The sequence below is a fragment of the Chrysochloris asiatica genome, unplaced genomic scaffold, assembly GCF_000296735.1.
Source record: "Chrysochloris asiatica unplaced genomic scaffold, ChrAsi1.0 scaffold00097, whole genome shotgun sequence".
Classification (NCBI taxonomy): domain Eukaryota; kingdom Metazoa; phylum Chordata; class Mammalia; order Afrosoricida; family Chrysochloridae; genus Chrysochloris; species Chrysochloris asiatica.
Window position 1 is genome coordinate 10,296,517 of NW_006408615.1, and position 14,903 is coordinate 10,311,419.

Below are 14,903 nucleotides of genomic sequence, written 5' to 3' on the forward strand. Positions count from 1 at the left end.
CAGTTAGCAGTGGGTGGTAGGAACCTTAACTCAAACTGCAATTTGAGCCAACTGATTCTGTTTCTAGGAATGTCTCCTAAGGCAGCAGAAAGGGTGCTCCAGAATGGAGAGCTATGAAACTCTGAGCAGAACCACAGACTCAAAGTTTAAGAACATCAGAGAACCCAGCTATAAAACAGTCGGTAAAATGGGACATATTTTAGCAGCGTTTTCTCTGAGAATGGGATTTCATTTCATTCCTTTGCTCACTTTTTTCCTTATAAAACTGTAATAAAGAAAGTCTTGTTTTTAATTGGGTGGGCTCTTCTGTGCTGAACAAGAAACAAATAGTTGGGGAGGCTGGGGGGAGCAATAGGGTGTCTCTATTTAGCCAGGGTACAAGGAAGGACCCAGCGAGAAGGAAGAGAGGCTGTGGGATATTTACCCCCTTCCTGTCTCCGTGCAGTAAGCTTGAAATTAGCTGTCAGCACTTCATCTTGGCAACAGAAGGACCTGATCTTCCTTAAAATGTAAATCCTCCCCTTCCCTATCCTCACTTATTTTATAAATGGATCCCAGTCACCTAGTGAAGGAGAGCTGGAAATGGAAGACAGCAGGGTAGACCCTGTTGTTGTTAAGTACCCTAGCGTTGGTCCTGATTCATAGTAACCTTGTACAGACTTTCCAAGGCTGTAAATCTATGCCGGAGCAGAAAGCCTCATCTTTCTCCTGCGGAGACTTTGTGGTATGTAGTCCAATGCCTATCCTACAGAGCCACTGCACTCCCCAGGAAAGACCCTTGTTGTTAATTGCTGTTGAGTCGATTCCGAGTCTCAGCGACCCTGTATAGGGTTTCCAAGGAGCGGCTGGTGGATTTGGAACACCAACCTTGAGGTTCAAACCGACCTTGCGCTCCAGTGCCTTATCCTACGGTGCCACCAGATGCTTCTTGTTACAGAAACTAGAGACCAGAATCGCTTCATTTATTGATGTGGCTGATCTGAGGGGAGGTCTGCGCTGCGCCAGGTCCCAGGGTGAACTGGACGTCCTGCCATCTGGACAGAGGGGAGGAGACCATATGGTCCCTGCCTCCTGAAGGGTAGGGGCGGGTTATGAGTCTGCCTTGGAAGAGTTTTTAATGTTACAGATGAGAAACAAACAAGCATAAAGAAGCAGGGCGCCGCGGCTCGGTCACATTTTCCAGTTAAACCAAACTTGGCAAACAGGACACAGTTGCGCCCTAGCAGTGTCCAAGACCTGGTCTGGGTTGGGTTTCCGCGCGCGTCTCCTCCCCTGGGCTAGTGAAATGGTCAGCGGAGGGAGGGCCGGAGGGCGGCCACTGGCACCGCCCCCAGAACTGGTATCGCCACTCGCCCAGAAGGTAGGTAAGGGGTCGGTGCTCATAACCACCCGGGTAGGGGCTCCCGGAGCTTAACGCCCCGCGCTCTGGCTGTGCGGAGGGTCCTCAGACCTGTCCCCTGCAGCGGTTCTGCTGGTGGCTTCCTTCCCATCTGAGAGGAGGGAAAGTAGAGGCGCAGAGAAGAGGGCTCCCGTCTCATGTCACACCTCCGAGTGGTTCAGAACCGATAGGGAGCCGGAAGAAGGCAGCGGCGGCAGTGGTGGGGCACCAATCCCCCGGGATGACGCCGGCCTCCGCGTCCCAGTCCCCACCTGTACAGCAGAGGCGCGCGGTCGCGGGCTCGATGTCCGAAGTAACAGCCTTGGGAGCCGTAAGCTGAACTCTGTGGATTGTCTCAGTCCTTGGGCTATTTGGGGAGGTCTTCGGGGAGGGTCCCTCGGGGCTGGCTGCGCGCCACCGCCCCCTCCCTCCCGGCTCTGCCCCGCCTGCCCGCCTCACTCGCTCGCTCGCTCCCCCGCCCGCCCGAGCCGCCGAGCCGAGCCGAGCCGAGCCGAGCCGAGCCCGAGCCCGAGCAGGACAGAGCGCGGGAGCGCCGAGCGGCGGCTGGCAGGCAGCTGCGGCGGGCGGCCGGGCGCTCCCCGCTCGACCCGGGAGCGCACAGCTGCCTGGCCCGGGCGCCAGCCGCCCCGAGGAGGCGTCTGCAGGATCCCGCGTCCGGGCCGGGGCCAGCGCGACCCTTGAGGGCGCCGAGAAGCCACCCGAGGCCGAGCCATGCGGGGGCCACAGTAACCGACGCGCAACCCGATGGAGCGGCCCGGGGTCTGGGGTGCGTGCGGCGGCCGCGGTCCGCCGGAACTCGGGCTGGTACTCCGGCTGGCGCTACTGCTGCTGGCTCGGACACCGTCGGGCCGCGCGGGGGCCCCCGAGGCGCAGGAGCCCGCGACAGCTGGCACAGTGGCCCCGGCGGGCGGCGACCGCTGCCGCGGCTACTACGATGTGATGGGCCAGTGGGACCCGCCCTTCAATTGCAGCTCCGGCACCTACAACTTCTGCTGTGGGACGTGCGGCTACCGCTTTTGCTGCCACGACGGGCCGCGGCGCTTGGACCAGAGCCGCTGCTCCAACTACGACACGCCGGCCTGGGTGCAGACTGGTCGGCCACCGGCGCGCCCCCGGGATACCGCGGCGCCCCGGGACCCCGGCCGCGAGCGCAGCCACACGGCCGTCTACGCGGTGTGTGGCGTCGCAGCGCTGCTGGTGCTGGCCGGCATCGGGGTGCGCCTGGGCATCGAGAGGGCGCACAGCCCGCGAGCTCGGCGCACTGTGACCAGGTGAGCGTGACCAGGTGACCCCTGGCCCGCACCATCTGGATGGGCCTTCCGCCAGTGTGCGCCCCCTCGGCCCCCCAATTCCCCCGCCCCTCTCTAAGCTCTGGTCCCCTAGTGGCGCCTCCTCCTTGTTCCAGTCTCTGACTGGCTCATTTCTGTCTCCCCCACCCCCACTTCAGGAAGGGAGACAATTGATACCGCCCTGTCTCCCCTTGACCTTCCGGCTGGAGCTGGGCTGGGCGCGAGCCCACTGTCCCCCGCGGCTCCCGCCTGCTCCGCAGTGAGCAGGGAGGGCAGGTCGCCCTGTTCCGAGGGGCACAAGGTCCCCTCCAAAGGGAGGACGTCTGAGGGCAGGGCCCTATAGCCAGGCGAGTGGGGAGTGGAAGGCGCTGTTGGTGGTGGTGGTGGGGTCATTTGGGCAGGGTTCCCTGACTGAGGAAGGTAAGAGACACCTTCTGCAGTACTCTTGGCTCTCTCCTACTCCCTCCCACCCCCCAACTTCTTCTCCATTTACCTACCCTTCATCCATCCCTCCACCCCCTTGTGATTCAGGTCTGACCTTCCTTCTCTGGGGTCTCAGAAGCAACCCCCTCCAGTATTCCCCCAAGCAATGTCAAGACCTTCCCCAGTATAGTACTAGAAAAGGGGCTGAGGTGGGGTGGTGGGGCGCAGGCTCCTGTTTCTGGCCAGGCAAGGTGTGAAAGGGGATCTCTGAGACCCAGGTTTTCTTCCTCAGCTGGAAAACAGGGCTAAGGGTTGAGGATTGGGATTCTAAGTGCCCTGGTCCCGGAATCCCCCAACACGCTCACATACCCCACCCTACTACCAGTCTAGGGGTCTGTACTCTCCTCACTCACCAGCCCCTTGGGCTTGTGGGCTGCTCTAGTGGTTGCTGTAGACACCAAGTATGACAGCTAGTATTTAGAAGTAACAACTGAGGGATGCATCTTTCCCCCTCCTGGACCTCAGGGGCAGGAGAGCAAGGCTTCCTTGGCATTCGATGGCCTCTTGCCTCCCAGGCTTAGTCCTCCCCCTCACCAATGAATTTAGGGCAGAGCTGGGGCTGGAACCCTGATCTTCATCCTCAGCTACTGTGCTGTCCCAGGACTGAGTCTTAACCTGGGGCCCTTTGTGCTTGGTGTTCCTTATGCTGAGTGAGGGCGAAGGTGGCATGTCCTCAACCAGCGTGGGTGTCAGAGCCGTGAGCCATGATGGGTAGAGGGGTAGCTGGCTGACATGTCCATCTAGAACCTCCTTCATCTGAAAGGAATGACGAAGCTACCTTGAGCCTCAGATGTGCTGTGTGGCCTGGGTCAAAACCTTCCCCTCTCTGGGTTTAGGATCCCAGGTGTCTGACTTCTGTCTTGTCCAGGGAAATCTGGTACAGAGACTCAGGCTCATTGAGAGTGTGTTCTGAATCCCTGCCTCCTCTGCCTTCCCCTTAACTGTTGTGTTGGAGATCATGGTCAGAGACGGTTTCTCAAAGGACTTGCAGGTGTCGGGAGCTAGAGCTTGTCCCTGAGAAAGTTTCTGTAAAGGCCCAGAGGCATGAACATTACTGGGGATTTGGGAGAGTGGGGCTGGAGGGTTGTTTGTCCAGAGTTCATACCGTAGACACGTAGACAGTGGAGGAGTGAGCCAGGTGTGGTCAGCTCAGGAGGCCACTAGGAGGCATTCAGACCCTGCCCCACTGCAGCCAAACTGTGCTGACCCCTAGGTGTCCCATCAGTTTGTCTCTTCATGAGTTAGCTATTTGAGGCCCCAGCCCCAGAAGGGAGGTCAGATGGAATTAGGAGAAAATCATGGGTTCTGGGTGCTGGAGGCAGCTGGGCTACAGGCTGTGTCTGGCTGTCTTTGGGAAGGCTGTCATTGGCTGTCACAGCTGGGTGGGGGTTGGGTATCATGGGCACCGGTGAAATGGCTGCCCAAGGTCACACAGCCTTTTGGTGCTAGGCTGCCACAAAGCTAGCTCCTGGTCTCCCTTCCTGCTTTCATCTGCCTACCCCTCTATGCCCACCCGGGCAGCCATGTCACAGGATCCTGTAGCAGCCCCTACTATAGGAGCAGAGTTAGGTAAACAGGTACTGAAGACTTCTTGGCAAAGGAGGAATTTCAGTGGGGATTTGAAGGGTGAGTAGGAGTTTTACCAGTCAAGTTGACAAAAAGGATATTATAGACAGAGGGCACTAACTGCATAAGCTAAGTCCAGGAGACCTGGTATGTTCACGGAGCTTGTGTTGGAGGGGAAGCTCAACTTGGAGATCCTTGGCTGGGGGTGCCAAGAAGAGGCAGGGAGAGGAGCCCCTAGCCGTATATGACCCCACTCGAGCTCCTTGACCTGCTTGGGGGAGGTCAGCTTGACACCACAGGTGAGGCTGGTGGGGGAACCAAGATGTGTGTGATCAGCTACAGGAGAAAATTGTTGGTTCTACTAATAGCGACCCTGTGTAGGGTTTCTGAGGTTTTGAGTTTTCCAGGAAGCAGAAAGTCTCGTCTTTCTCCTGCAGAGCAGCTGACAGGCTTGAACCCTGTGGTTTGCTGTCCAGTGCTTATCATATTGGAGTCCTGGTGTGGTGCTGTGGGTTAATGTGCTGGACTGCAAAGCCGTTTGAACTGCAAGGTCAGCGGTTCGAGCTTACCAGCGGCTCCTCCAAAACCCTATACGGGGTCTCAACGCCACTTCACAACAACAAAGCTTATCATGTTGGAGGCCTGAGAAATGATGCCCAGGGTTACACAGTGACACTGTGGTGGCCAAGGCTGACCACAGGAGGACAAGGGGCAGGGAGAGTGATTTGTCACCACTCTATCCCACAGGACACTGACGGAACTGTTGAAGCAACCGAGCCCCCAGGAGCCACTGCCGCCACCCCTGGGCCCACCTCTGGGCAGCTGTGTCCAGGTGCAGATGGGTGATTGCCTTCCTCGCGGCTCCCCCCACAACAGCACAGGTAAAGGCACAGGACCTCCCTGGTCTGTCCCTGACCTAGGCTGAGAAAATGGCAAACCGTGTAGGGTTGGTCCTTTTGGTGGGGGAGGGAAGTTCTGTTCTGGCTGCCTCTGCAGGTGAGTGGTGTAGGTAAGGTGGTCAGGGAATCTCCCTAGTGGAGGAGAACCCATCATGGGTCCTTCCACCTTGACCCTCAGGGCTGTGTCTTACCCCTCAGATTTAGGAACTTTAACCAGGGTTGTGGTTCTGAGGCTCAGGTTGGGACTCCATAGTTGCTCCAGGGTCCTGGGGTCGGCCTGGTCTAGGACTGTCTCCTCCTCTAGGCCTTGTCCTCCAGGCTGGACATCCCTCTCAGCCTCTAGCTAGGGAGGCAGCACTGGCAGCCCCCCATCCCGCCCCCATCAGGCATTCCCCCATCCCGGGTGTCCTGGAACTGCGCCTGGCTCTAGCCCGCGAAGGGTGAGCTGGGTTGGCACCCACGCGGGCTGACTGCTATTTTTCATGTTAGTGTGAGCCAGGTAGGTTCGGGCAGGTGTGGCATGTGTCCCGGGCAACGGGCCCAGGCGCGTCTTACCTATTCCCTCCCTGTCCCTCAGACAAGAAGCGCCTCAACAACGCGCCCCTGGGGTTGGCGACCCCCGCGCCATTGCTCGGTCCCCGGCTGCAGGGGAGCGGCACCGTGACGCTGCAGCCCGACTACGCCCAATACGCCACGCTGAAGGCCACCGCGCTGAAGGCCACAGGTGAGTGGCCCGGACCTGCCCGAGCGCCCGCCGCCTGGCCCGCTGTCCCTGAATATCCAAGTTCCTTGATTACAAGGCTAGGGGACAGCTCAGCCCCAAAGTTCACAGCGTGGCGGGTCAGCTCTCCAGCCTGGCCCCCCCAGTATCGCGCCAAAGCTGCGGAGTTTACCAATCAGCGCTTTAGGCGCCCCGGAACGCCGAGCCAATTGGTTCCCGTTTTCGCCCTTAACCCCAACCCTGGCCCCGCCTCCCGCGACCTAGCCCCGCCCTATCCTGCGCCCTAGGCGGGACTCCACCTCCTTCTAGTCGCCATCTCCCACCTACTCCAGGACCCTGCCCCGGCGGTCTGACCTCTCCCTGTCCGACCTATCCCGAGGGCCCCGCTCCAGAGTCTGATCGCGCCCGGTCCTTACCCACAGAGGGCGCCCCCCAAGACTTCTACCAACGTTTCTCCGCCCCGGAGCCGCTCCAGCTGACCCTCCCGGCGCGAGCTCCGCGACCTCCCGAAGACTTTCCTGCGCTGCTCGATGCCTGTCCCTGGGCCCCACCGGGCTATCCGTCTTCCGCCGGCCCCGCTACCTCGGGCCACTATAAGGCCTGGACCGCGGGCCGCCCGGGTCGGCCTGCACACCGAAGCCACCTGGCGACTCAAGCCTCCCCGGCGGCCCGGCGGTCCGGCCACGCGCCCGGACGCCAGTTCAGTGTGGAGAAGCTTCCTGAGACCTTCAGCGCGCAGCCCCCCGGCCTATATGGCAGCGCGGGCCGCGGACCTCGGCACCTGAGCACTAACAGCAAAGCCGAGGTCACCGTATGAAGACCAGGACGCCGGTCCTCCGGGGGCCTTGTCCGCAGTCAACGACGGCCGGCCAGGCGGCAGAAAGGAGCCCCGGCCCAGGAAGGCCAGCCCTCTGCCCAAATGGGCAAGGGGCTGTGGAGCCCACCAGGCTCCGAAGGGGCCACGGCTAGTTATCTAGTCTGGGAGCTGCAGGGCCCCTGCGTTTCTCCTGTAAATAAACCCATTTCTGTGGTTCCTGCCCCTGAGAATAAAGAAGGTGGCCTAGCTTGGCTGCGCAGGCGCTGATGGCCGGGTTTGTCAATGACTGGACAGACCGGTGGTGCTGAGGGCACAGTGGGTGCAGCAGCAGACTGCTCTGGAGGGCTGGCGCTCGGCGATGGGGAGCCAGGAGTGAGATGGCCAGGGTGGAGTGCCAGACTTAGTACCCACACCAGCAGGACCCATAGGCAAGGAGGCATCTTGAAGCTTGGACACGGGAGATGACTGTGGGGTCCCTTGAGGGCCCATACCCCTTACTGGAGGTCCCTCCCACACCTGCGTCAGGCCAACCACCTTACAGTCCAAGTTGGCTGAACCTGAAGGTCTAACTCGAGGCCACCTGTCGGCCACTTGGCCAGGGTCCACCCCCCTAATGGGTATGGGCAGCGGGTTGGGCAGACAGCTGGTGCTCAGGGAGGGGGACCTCGTCCAAGGAGCTGCTCTAGAAGAGGGGGAGGAGACGGGGATAGTGGACCAGGAGGCTGCACAGTGGCACTGTATAGTTCTCACACTATACATGCTTGGTACTGCCAGGAGAGCTCCTGTTAACTGGCCTTGACCCAAAGAGTTGCCAAGAGCCTGCATGGTTCTTTGCTTCCTCTGTGCTGGGAGCTGGGCCACAGCTTCTCGGTATGTGACGGCAACACTGCCACTCAGTTGGGTCTCCGTACTGTGTACCCTGGCAGGGCGTACTGTTCTCTTAACAATGGCCACCAACTGTTGCTGTTCATCACTTGATCCTCACAAGCAGCACAGGAGATGTGGTTTTTCTAGAGTTAACTTTACAGATGAGGAAAAGGAAGTCTGGAGTAGCTACTTCCCAGGGTCACCAGCTGCTCCCAGTTCAGCCTTACTATGTGGACAGTGGGGGTGAGTGGGGAGGAGGGAAGGTCAGGAGTGTGTTGGCTCCAGGTAGGAGTCTGTTTTTCCCTGCTGATTACCTGTAGGTTGCCCCTTAAGGCTGTAAAGGGAACCAAAGCCCAGAAGCCCATGGTCCAGCCCTCACCCTCTAGACTCGGGGTGGGGGTGGGGTGCCCTGGGTCTACTCCACAGCTGTGTGGAGCCGGGGGAGGGGGGTGGGTGCTGAGTCATGGAGCCCGCCACGATTCACAAAAGGATCTGGCTCCTGGGCGCACTGGCCACCCACAGCCACCCACCTGGTGACGCAGGTCCTGACTAGGCTGTGCTGGGAAGTGGGCTCGACCCTTCTGCTCCCCAGTGCGAAGAGCCCTAGATGTCCACCACAAAAAATGCTGTTAACTGTGGACAGAGTCAGGCTGCTCTGGGCCATGGCAGCGTGACCTGCAGAGACTGGCCTGAAGAGAAGAGGGGCTGAGGTGAAGGGACCCAGCTCATTTCTCAGCTGGGGGAGTGTGGTCAGGCCATGGGCCCTCTCTGTGTGCTCCAGTCGCCATGTCCACTCATGGTCCCAACGGTCACTCCCACCCTCAGCCCTCTCCATTCTTTGGTGACCTCCCCCTAGCTCCCTGGAGACACCCCAAGGCTGTCCTCTGCAGCCTCAAGGACCACGAGGAGCTGTGCTGAGGGCACGATTGTGATTGTCACCCCATTCTGAACAGGAGGAAGTGGAAGTCGGTAAATGGTGGCCCAGCCAGTTAGTACAGGAGCTGGGCCCGGCTGATGGGTGGCCAGTGAGTGTCCTCAAGGGAGAAGAGGAGACAGAAAGGATCCCCGCACCCATGGAGGGAGATTTCTTCTGAGAATAGCTAACGCAAAAAAAAGAGGGCTTAATCTCACATTCCAAGGGCCCTCAGCTGTCAGCCGCCTGGCTGCTCCCCTCAGGGAACAAAGCCTGGACCCTGTGATCTGTGAGCCCTTATTGCAGACCTTCCTGTGCCCGGAGCGTGGCTGTCCAGCCAACCCTGGACAGAGGGGCAGGTGGGCACACCTGAGGACAGAGAGCTGCCCTTAGACCCTGGTCCACTGGAGGCTAGTCACTGTGGTCACACTACAGACCCCACACACCTCACGCTGGGGGTACCAATCTGTTTATTGAATAGCCTGCGTCTTGAACACATCAATGCGCCAACATGAAGGAAGGCAAGGCTGCATCCTTGTCAGTGAATGCCCCCAACAGTAACGAGAAAAGGCACAGTACACACACACACATACACATGACACAAGGGCTGGCCTGAGGGGGTAGGGGCCAGTGGGCAGGGTCCATAAATTAGTGAGTAGGAAGGGGCGGAGATAAAGTGGGAGGGGGCCCGCAAACCTCAGGGGGAAACCTGGCTCAATGGAGTCTTTCTGGCCTGAACTCAGCACAGGGGCCCTGCCTAGCTGCTGTCCCCCATAACCTAAGGGGTTGAGAAGCACAGGAAGGGGGCAGGCCTCCTCAGCCTCAGGAGAAAGACTTAGGGAGGGCACTGAGCCAGGGGACCCAGAAGACGGGCGCGGTTTCCTCCGAGGACCCCCTTTGGGGAGGGGCCCAGGGGCCAGCCCCTACTAGCCTGGCTTGTTTTCAGGCAAGCATTAGGGATAAAAACAGCCTTTAGAGGTAGGGGTTAGGCTGGGTGGGGACTGAAAGTCCTGGTCCCCAGCCCCAATGGGTAGCATCATCCCTCCCAGCCCCTTGGGCCTACTCTGAGTTTGGGCTTACATCCCAGGGGGGCGGGGAGTGGGAAGGAACAGGACAATTAAATAAGATACCATTTATTTTTTTAAAAAAATTAAAAAATAATGCCGACATTATTTCATCCATCCCAGGCTTGCCCCCTGCCTCCCACAGCCTCCCAGGGCTGGCTCCCTGCCGGTCCCTGGGGGTCCTGCTTCATAAAGAGAAAAACAATGAACTGCTTTGTCAGGCACAGGAGAGGGGATGCAGACCAATGATGCTACAGCAACAGCCCTGCATCATGGCAAACCCAAGCACACAGATATAAAAACGTTCGTATAAAAAGGGGGCATGCTGGGCATAGGCCCAGGGCAAATGCTCTCTGGTCCCCGAGACCCATGTTTCCAGAAGAAAGCTCGATAAAAACAGAGGAAGCAGGAAGAGGGAGTGAGGTCCACCGGAGAAGCACAGGTCCAAGTGCTTGGGGCCAGGGCATGGCAGCCTTCAAGCCCAGGGACCCCCACCACCTGGCCTGCCTGCCTTGCCTCAGACCACTGGGGCTGGACCCAGAGTCTGCGTTACAGCAACTTCGGGGCTCTGCCCTGGGATTCACTGCCTGAGGAGGCCTGAAGCAAGGCTCATCCATGAGAGAGAGGAGGCAGATGGCAGCAGGAGAGAGAAGACAGAGGAGGGAGAGTGATGAGAGGCAGAGGGAGAGAAAGCACGGATGCAGGGGGGACGGACAGACGGAAGAGGGGCCAGGGAGCAGGCAAAGTGGGTGGGTCAGGAGGCAGCAATGGCCGTGCCGCCGCCCAGTTTGACGACCATCTGCTGGCAGTCACTGTAGGAGCGCCGGTCACCCACCTTCTCCAGGGTGCGGGCGGCCTCGGCCAGCAGCACTGCCCGCTGGCCCGGGGAGGAGAGGAAAGAGAGGGGGAGGTGGCGGCAGGCCAGCAGGATGGCGGTGGCACGTTCACGCTGGCCAGGCCAGGTGTCCACTTCACCTGTGGACATGGGGAGAATGAGAGGTCTGCTCCTGGGAGCCTGCTTGGCACTGTGCCAGGTGCTTCCCGCGGTATGTCCCCCTCCCCACTCCTGTTTAGCCTCGCTCCAGAACCCGTCACTGTACTCAGGCTGTACCAGGACCCCAGTCCCCACACTCACCCCAGACCCTCCTCCCAGCAACCCTTCCAAGCCATCCGCCAGCTCATTGCCATCTCCGCCGCCTGAGAACTGGCAGATGGACGCTAAGGCTCAGGGATGAGGAGGCAGGCCCTTTGGGAGTGGGGGTGGGGCTCACCATGCTTGGTGTTCGGGGTGGTGCGTCGCCGGAAGCTGTGCTCCAGCAGCTGGTGGGTGCGGGTGGGGCTGGCTCCTGCCATCAGGCGCACGGTGGCTTCATGCAGGAACACCTGGGGGAGGATGGTTCAGGCTCAGGCTCTCGAGTGTCCACCTCCCCAGTGGGTCCCGATGGCTCCTCAACCCTCCACACTCCCTTGCCTCGCTCACTCCTGAAGGCACACCTGTAATCCTGCAAACACACCCTAGCCTCGCCTGAGTCCCAGGGTGAAGAATAAAGCAGACACAAGACTGGGATGGGGAGGAGGTGAGGGCCCTGCTTCCTTTCACTTCTTCAGAAAGAGCCTGGAAGGTTTCCGAACAGCTGCAGTCCCTATGTAAATGAGTCTTTGATTTCACACCAAGGTGGCCCCTCTCCAGCCTACATGGTCTGTGGGGAGGGTCTCGGAGGGGGCTGAGCAGGAGACTGGCAGGATCGAAATGCCACCCTGGGGCTCACTTTCAGTTCTCCAGTGAGACACTTGTCACCTACTGGGTCTGTCCTGCTCAGTGCAACTGGAACTTGAGTGATGGGAGAGAAGTATGAGGCACTGAGTGTGGGGGCTGCCTCCCCTGGAACCTGTCTCCATCCTGCATCCTGCCAAATACAGCTCCCTACCCCCATGGACACTTCTAGCAAAAATGTCAAGTAGATTACTCTAATTAGCGATAAAAATACAAGAAAATGATGAGTTGATTAAGCTAGTCACAGGCTAGTCCTGAGAGGCCAGAGGGGGCAGGTCAGCTAGAAGGACAGAGAGCTCAGCAGAACTAAAGTGGGCTGCCCTTGGAACCCAGTTTCAGGGAGTGGTGGAGCTTTGGCCCACCAGCTCACCCCTCTCTGGGCAGGCCAGGAGCTCCGAACCCTGCCTACCACAGACCTGCATTGGGGGTACAGTTATGTGGCAGCCACTCTCTCTGAGTGGCCAGGGTCCCAGCGGGGAACCCAGCCCATCGCCCAGACGCTGGGTCTCACCTTACGGTATGCCGGGCGGAAGCTGTGGGCCAGCCTGCGTAGACTGCCCAGGTCCCGCTGGAAGCCAGTCAGCTCAGCGCCCGATGCCTGGTAGGTCTCACCCAGGGCCTGGCTGGCACCCGTCTGCTTTTGCCAGAGCACGGTCCTCAGGGACAGCAACAGGTCACAGATGAGTAGCTGGACCACCTGTAGGGAGGAGCCAGGTGAGCAGCCGAGTCCCTGCAGCAAGTAAACACTGGAGGTGAGCTTGGTCTCATTTCGTCTGACCCTTCCCATGGCCCCAGAAGCTGGGTGTCTTCTCTCTCCCATTCTGCACGTCAAGGTCAGAGAGGTCAGAAGCTTGCTTGGGGGGGGGGGGGCATAGGGGACAAGTGGCAGGGTCAGGAATGAAACCCTGGGGGCGAGTCTGGCCCAGAGGGGGACATGTGGCTTTTTCTTCCTCCAAGGCTGTAGACAAGGGGATGCCGCTTACACTGCCCTGGACCCAGCCCTGTATGGTTCCTGCTGACAGTCTCAAGAGGACACGGCTAAGGACCTCCCTCAAATGAAGTTGGCACATCTAAGATGTAGATTCAGGAAGGAGCAGCGGGCCGACAGGCACCATGGACGGGTCCCCTCTCCTCCGCCCACTATTCCACCAGGAATCCCAGCCCCATGTGCCCCAAACTTCCCTGAAGCGGTCTGGTTCTCCCATGAAGGCACACTCAGGCAGACAGGTGGGCAGTGAGCCGTGGGGCTGGGGGGCGCTGCACTGCCCCAGCTCTGTCTGGGCCCACAGAGCCCAGTGCCCTGGCCCCCTTGATGCCCTCTCACCAGAAGTGGCAGCCTAGTCACCAGGCACCACACCCTAGACAGGGCCAAGTCTGAATCCCAGGACTCTCCCTGCCTTCTTCTCAAGTTAAGACAAGCTCTTCAGGTGGGCAGACGGAGAGCAGCTGACACTTCCCTTCCAGCTGTGTCTCTTGGAGGGCCATGCCATGTGGCCTGGTGGTGACTCAGTGCCCACAGGGCCTTTGGGGCGGGCGAGGGGTGGGATGGATGGGCGGGTGGGCCTCTGGGATGCACTGTGGAAACACTGCACGGTGCTGCCAAAACATGCAATGCAACTACAATGCACCCCAGCTGCCCACCAGATGTGCGGCCGCCAAGGAGGTGCACTCCGCGGGCTGCGGAGGAAGCAGGTGCCTCCACTTTGGGCTTCGGGGAGTCTGGGCCAGCCCCTCCCCAGGGGACATGACCCCCATCCCTAACTCACATGGTGGAGGGTGGAGTCGGCAGCAGCCCCACTGACGTTGAGGCTGTTCCACAAGTGACCGCTGGCCCTCTCACAGTGGCTGAAGCTCTGCTGGGCGTCCACCTTCCCCGAGAGCGAGGTGTGCATGGCTCTACACACGTGGAAGACAGCCTTCACCAAGGGGTTCCTGTGGTGGGAGAGCAAGGTCATGCTCGGTGCAGCGATGTCCCTCAATTAACAAGGTGGAGACGGCTGACAGGGAACTGGATGAAATGCTGGCACGAGAGAGGAGCCGCTCGCCCACAGGTTTCTGGGAAAAGGTCTCCTTCTCTGCACGGGCCTTGAGTCTCCCTACAGTGCCGCTCCCCAAGAGGCCCGGGCTAGGCTGTCTCGCCTTCACCCTGGGACACTGAGGAGCTGCAGGAGGGGTCTGCAGGAGACCCTTTGGGCTACTGTGTGACTGTGAATCTGTACCCAGCCTGACATGGGAGGTAGGCGTGCAGCTGCGCTTGGTTCTCCTTGATGCTCTCTTCTTCTATCACTTAGTCCCCAGGATGCCTAACCTGGGGCAACCCCAACATGGCCACCCACACCTGTGCCCGGCACATGGGCTTTTTGGATGCCCAAGAAGGCCTACGCACTCAGTCACATCCAGAGCCTTGGGGACACGTTCTACTTCGGCAGAGTGAGTGCGCACAGCTGTATCGTCTCCTTGAAGCCAGCTGATAACCATGGTGACTGCGGATGTCCACCAGCGACAGACGACGTCTGGACCTGGAGGAAAGCAGAGCCACGTGTCATTCCAGCACCCATAGGAGTCGGCACAGGCACAGGACAATACAGATCAAGAACCTTAAAAATGTTGACCCCAAAAAACTAGTATCAGAGAAAAAAAGTTTAACCAAGAGGTCAGTTCTGACTCATAGTGACCCTGTACAGGGTCAGGGTTTCCAAGGAGCGGCTGGTGTGTTTGAACCACAAATCTTGTGGTTAGCAGTTCAGTGCATTAGTGCCACACCAAGACTCCACACGACAAGGTTTATTCTAATGTTATTTCCTAAACAGTTGGTAATCAAGAAAAGTGCTGTTTTCAAAGCATTTTTTCCCAATAAGCTCTTGTTAGAATCTTGTAATTTTTCTCTCTCTGAACTCAGTTTTCTCAACTGCAAAATTATACTACCAGTGACCCCACATGGCCCCCCTAGGGGGGACCAGGGAAGAGAAAAGAAACCGGAGCACAGCCTTCTCTAATCCGGGGAAGGAGGCCACGAGGTCAGTGGTCTGAGGAAGCCTAGCAGCCCTGTTTCTTGGAGGTCCCAGAAACCTGAGGGGTGGTGGCTGATGGGTCCCGGGGCACAGTGAGTCA

General features: G+C 59.2%; 2 protein-coding genes across 2 annotated transcripts in view; one reads left to right on the forward strand and one right to left on the reverse strand.

Moving 5' to 3' along the window:
- Positions 1-2,143: 2,143 nt before the first annotated feature.
- Positions 2,144-7,174, forward strand: SHISA8 (shisa family member 8). Its single transcript, XM_006866917.1, has 4 exons — positions 2,144-2,670; positions 5,485-5,618; positions 6,214-6,360; positions 6,780-7,174. Exons 1-4 carry the CDS (start codon positions 2,144-2,146, stop codon positions 7,172-7,174), a joined length of 1,203 nt encoding a protein of 400 aa, XP_006866979.1.
- Positions 7,175-10,772: 3,598 nt separating this feature from the next.
- The window catches only part of SREBF2 (sterol regulatory element binding transcription factor 2), a 65,943-nt gene continuing 61,812 nt past the window's right edge, over positions 10,773-14,903 (reverse strand). The window contains exons 15-19 of the mRNA XM_006866863.1: positions 14,179-14,311; positions 13,559-13,724; positions 12,304-12,489; positions 11,290-11,401; positions 10,773-10,993 (exon numbers count right to left, since the gene is read on the reverse strand). Of these exons, the coding sequence (XP_006866925.1) occupies positions 10,773-10,993; positions 11,290-11,401; positions 12,304-12,489; positions 13,559-13,724; positions 14,179-14,311 (818 nt within the window). The remainder of the gene's footprint in view (positions 10,994-11,289; positions 11,402-12,303; positions 12,490-13,558; positions 13,725-14,178; positions 14,312-14,903) is intronic.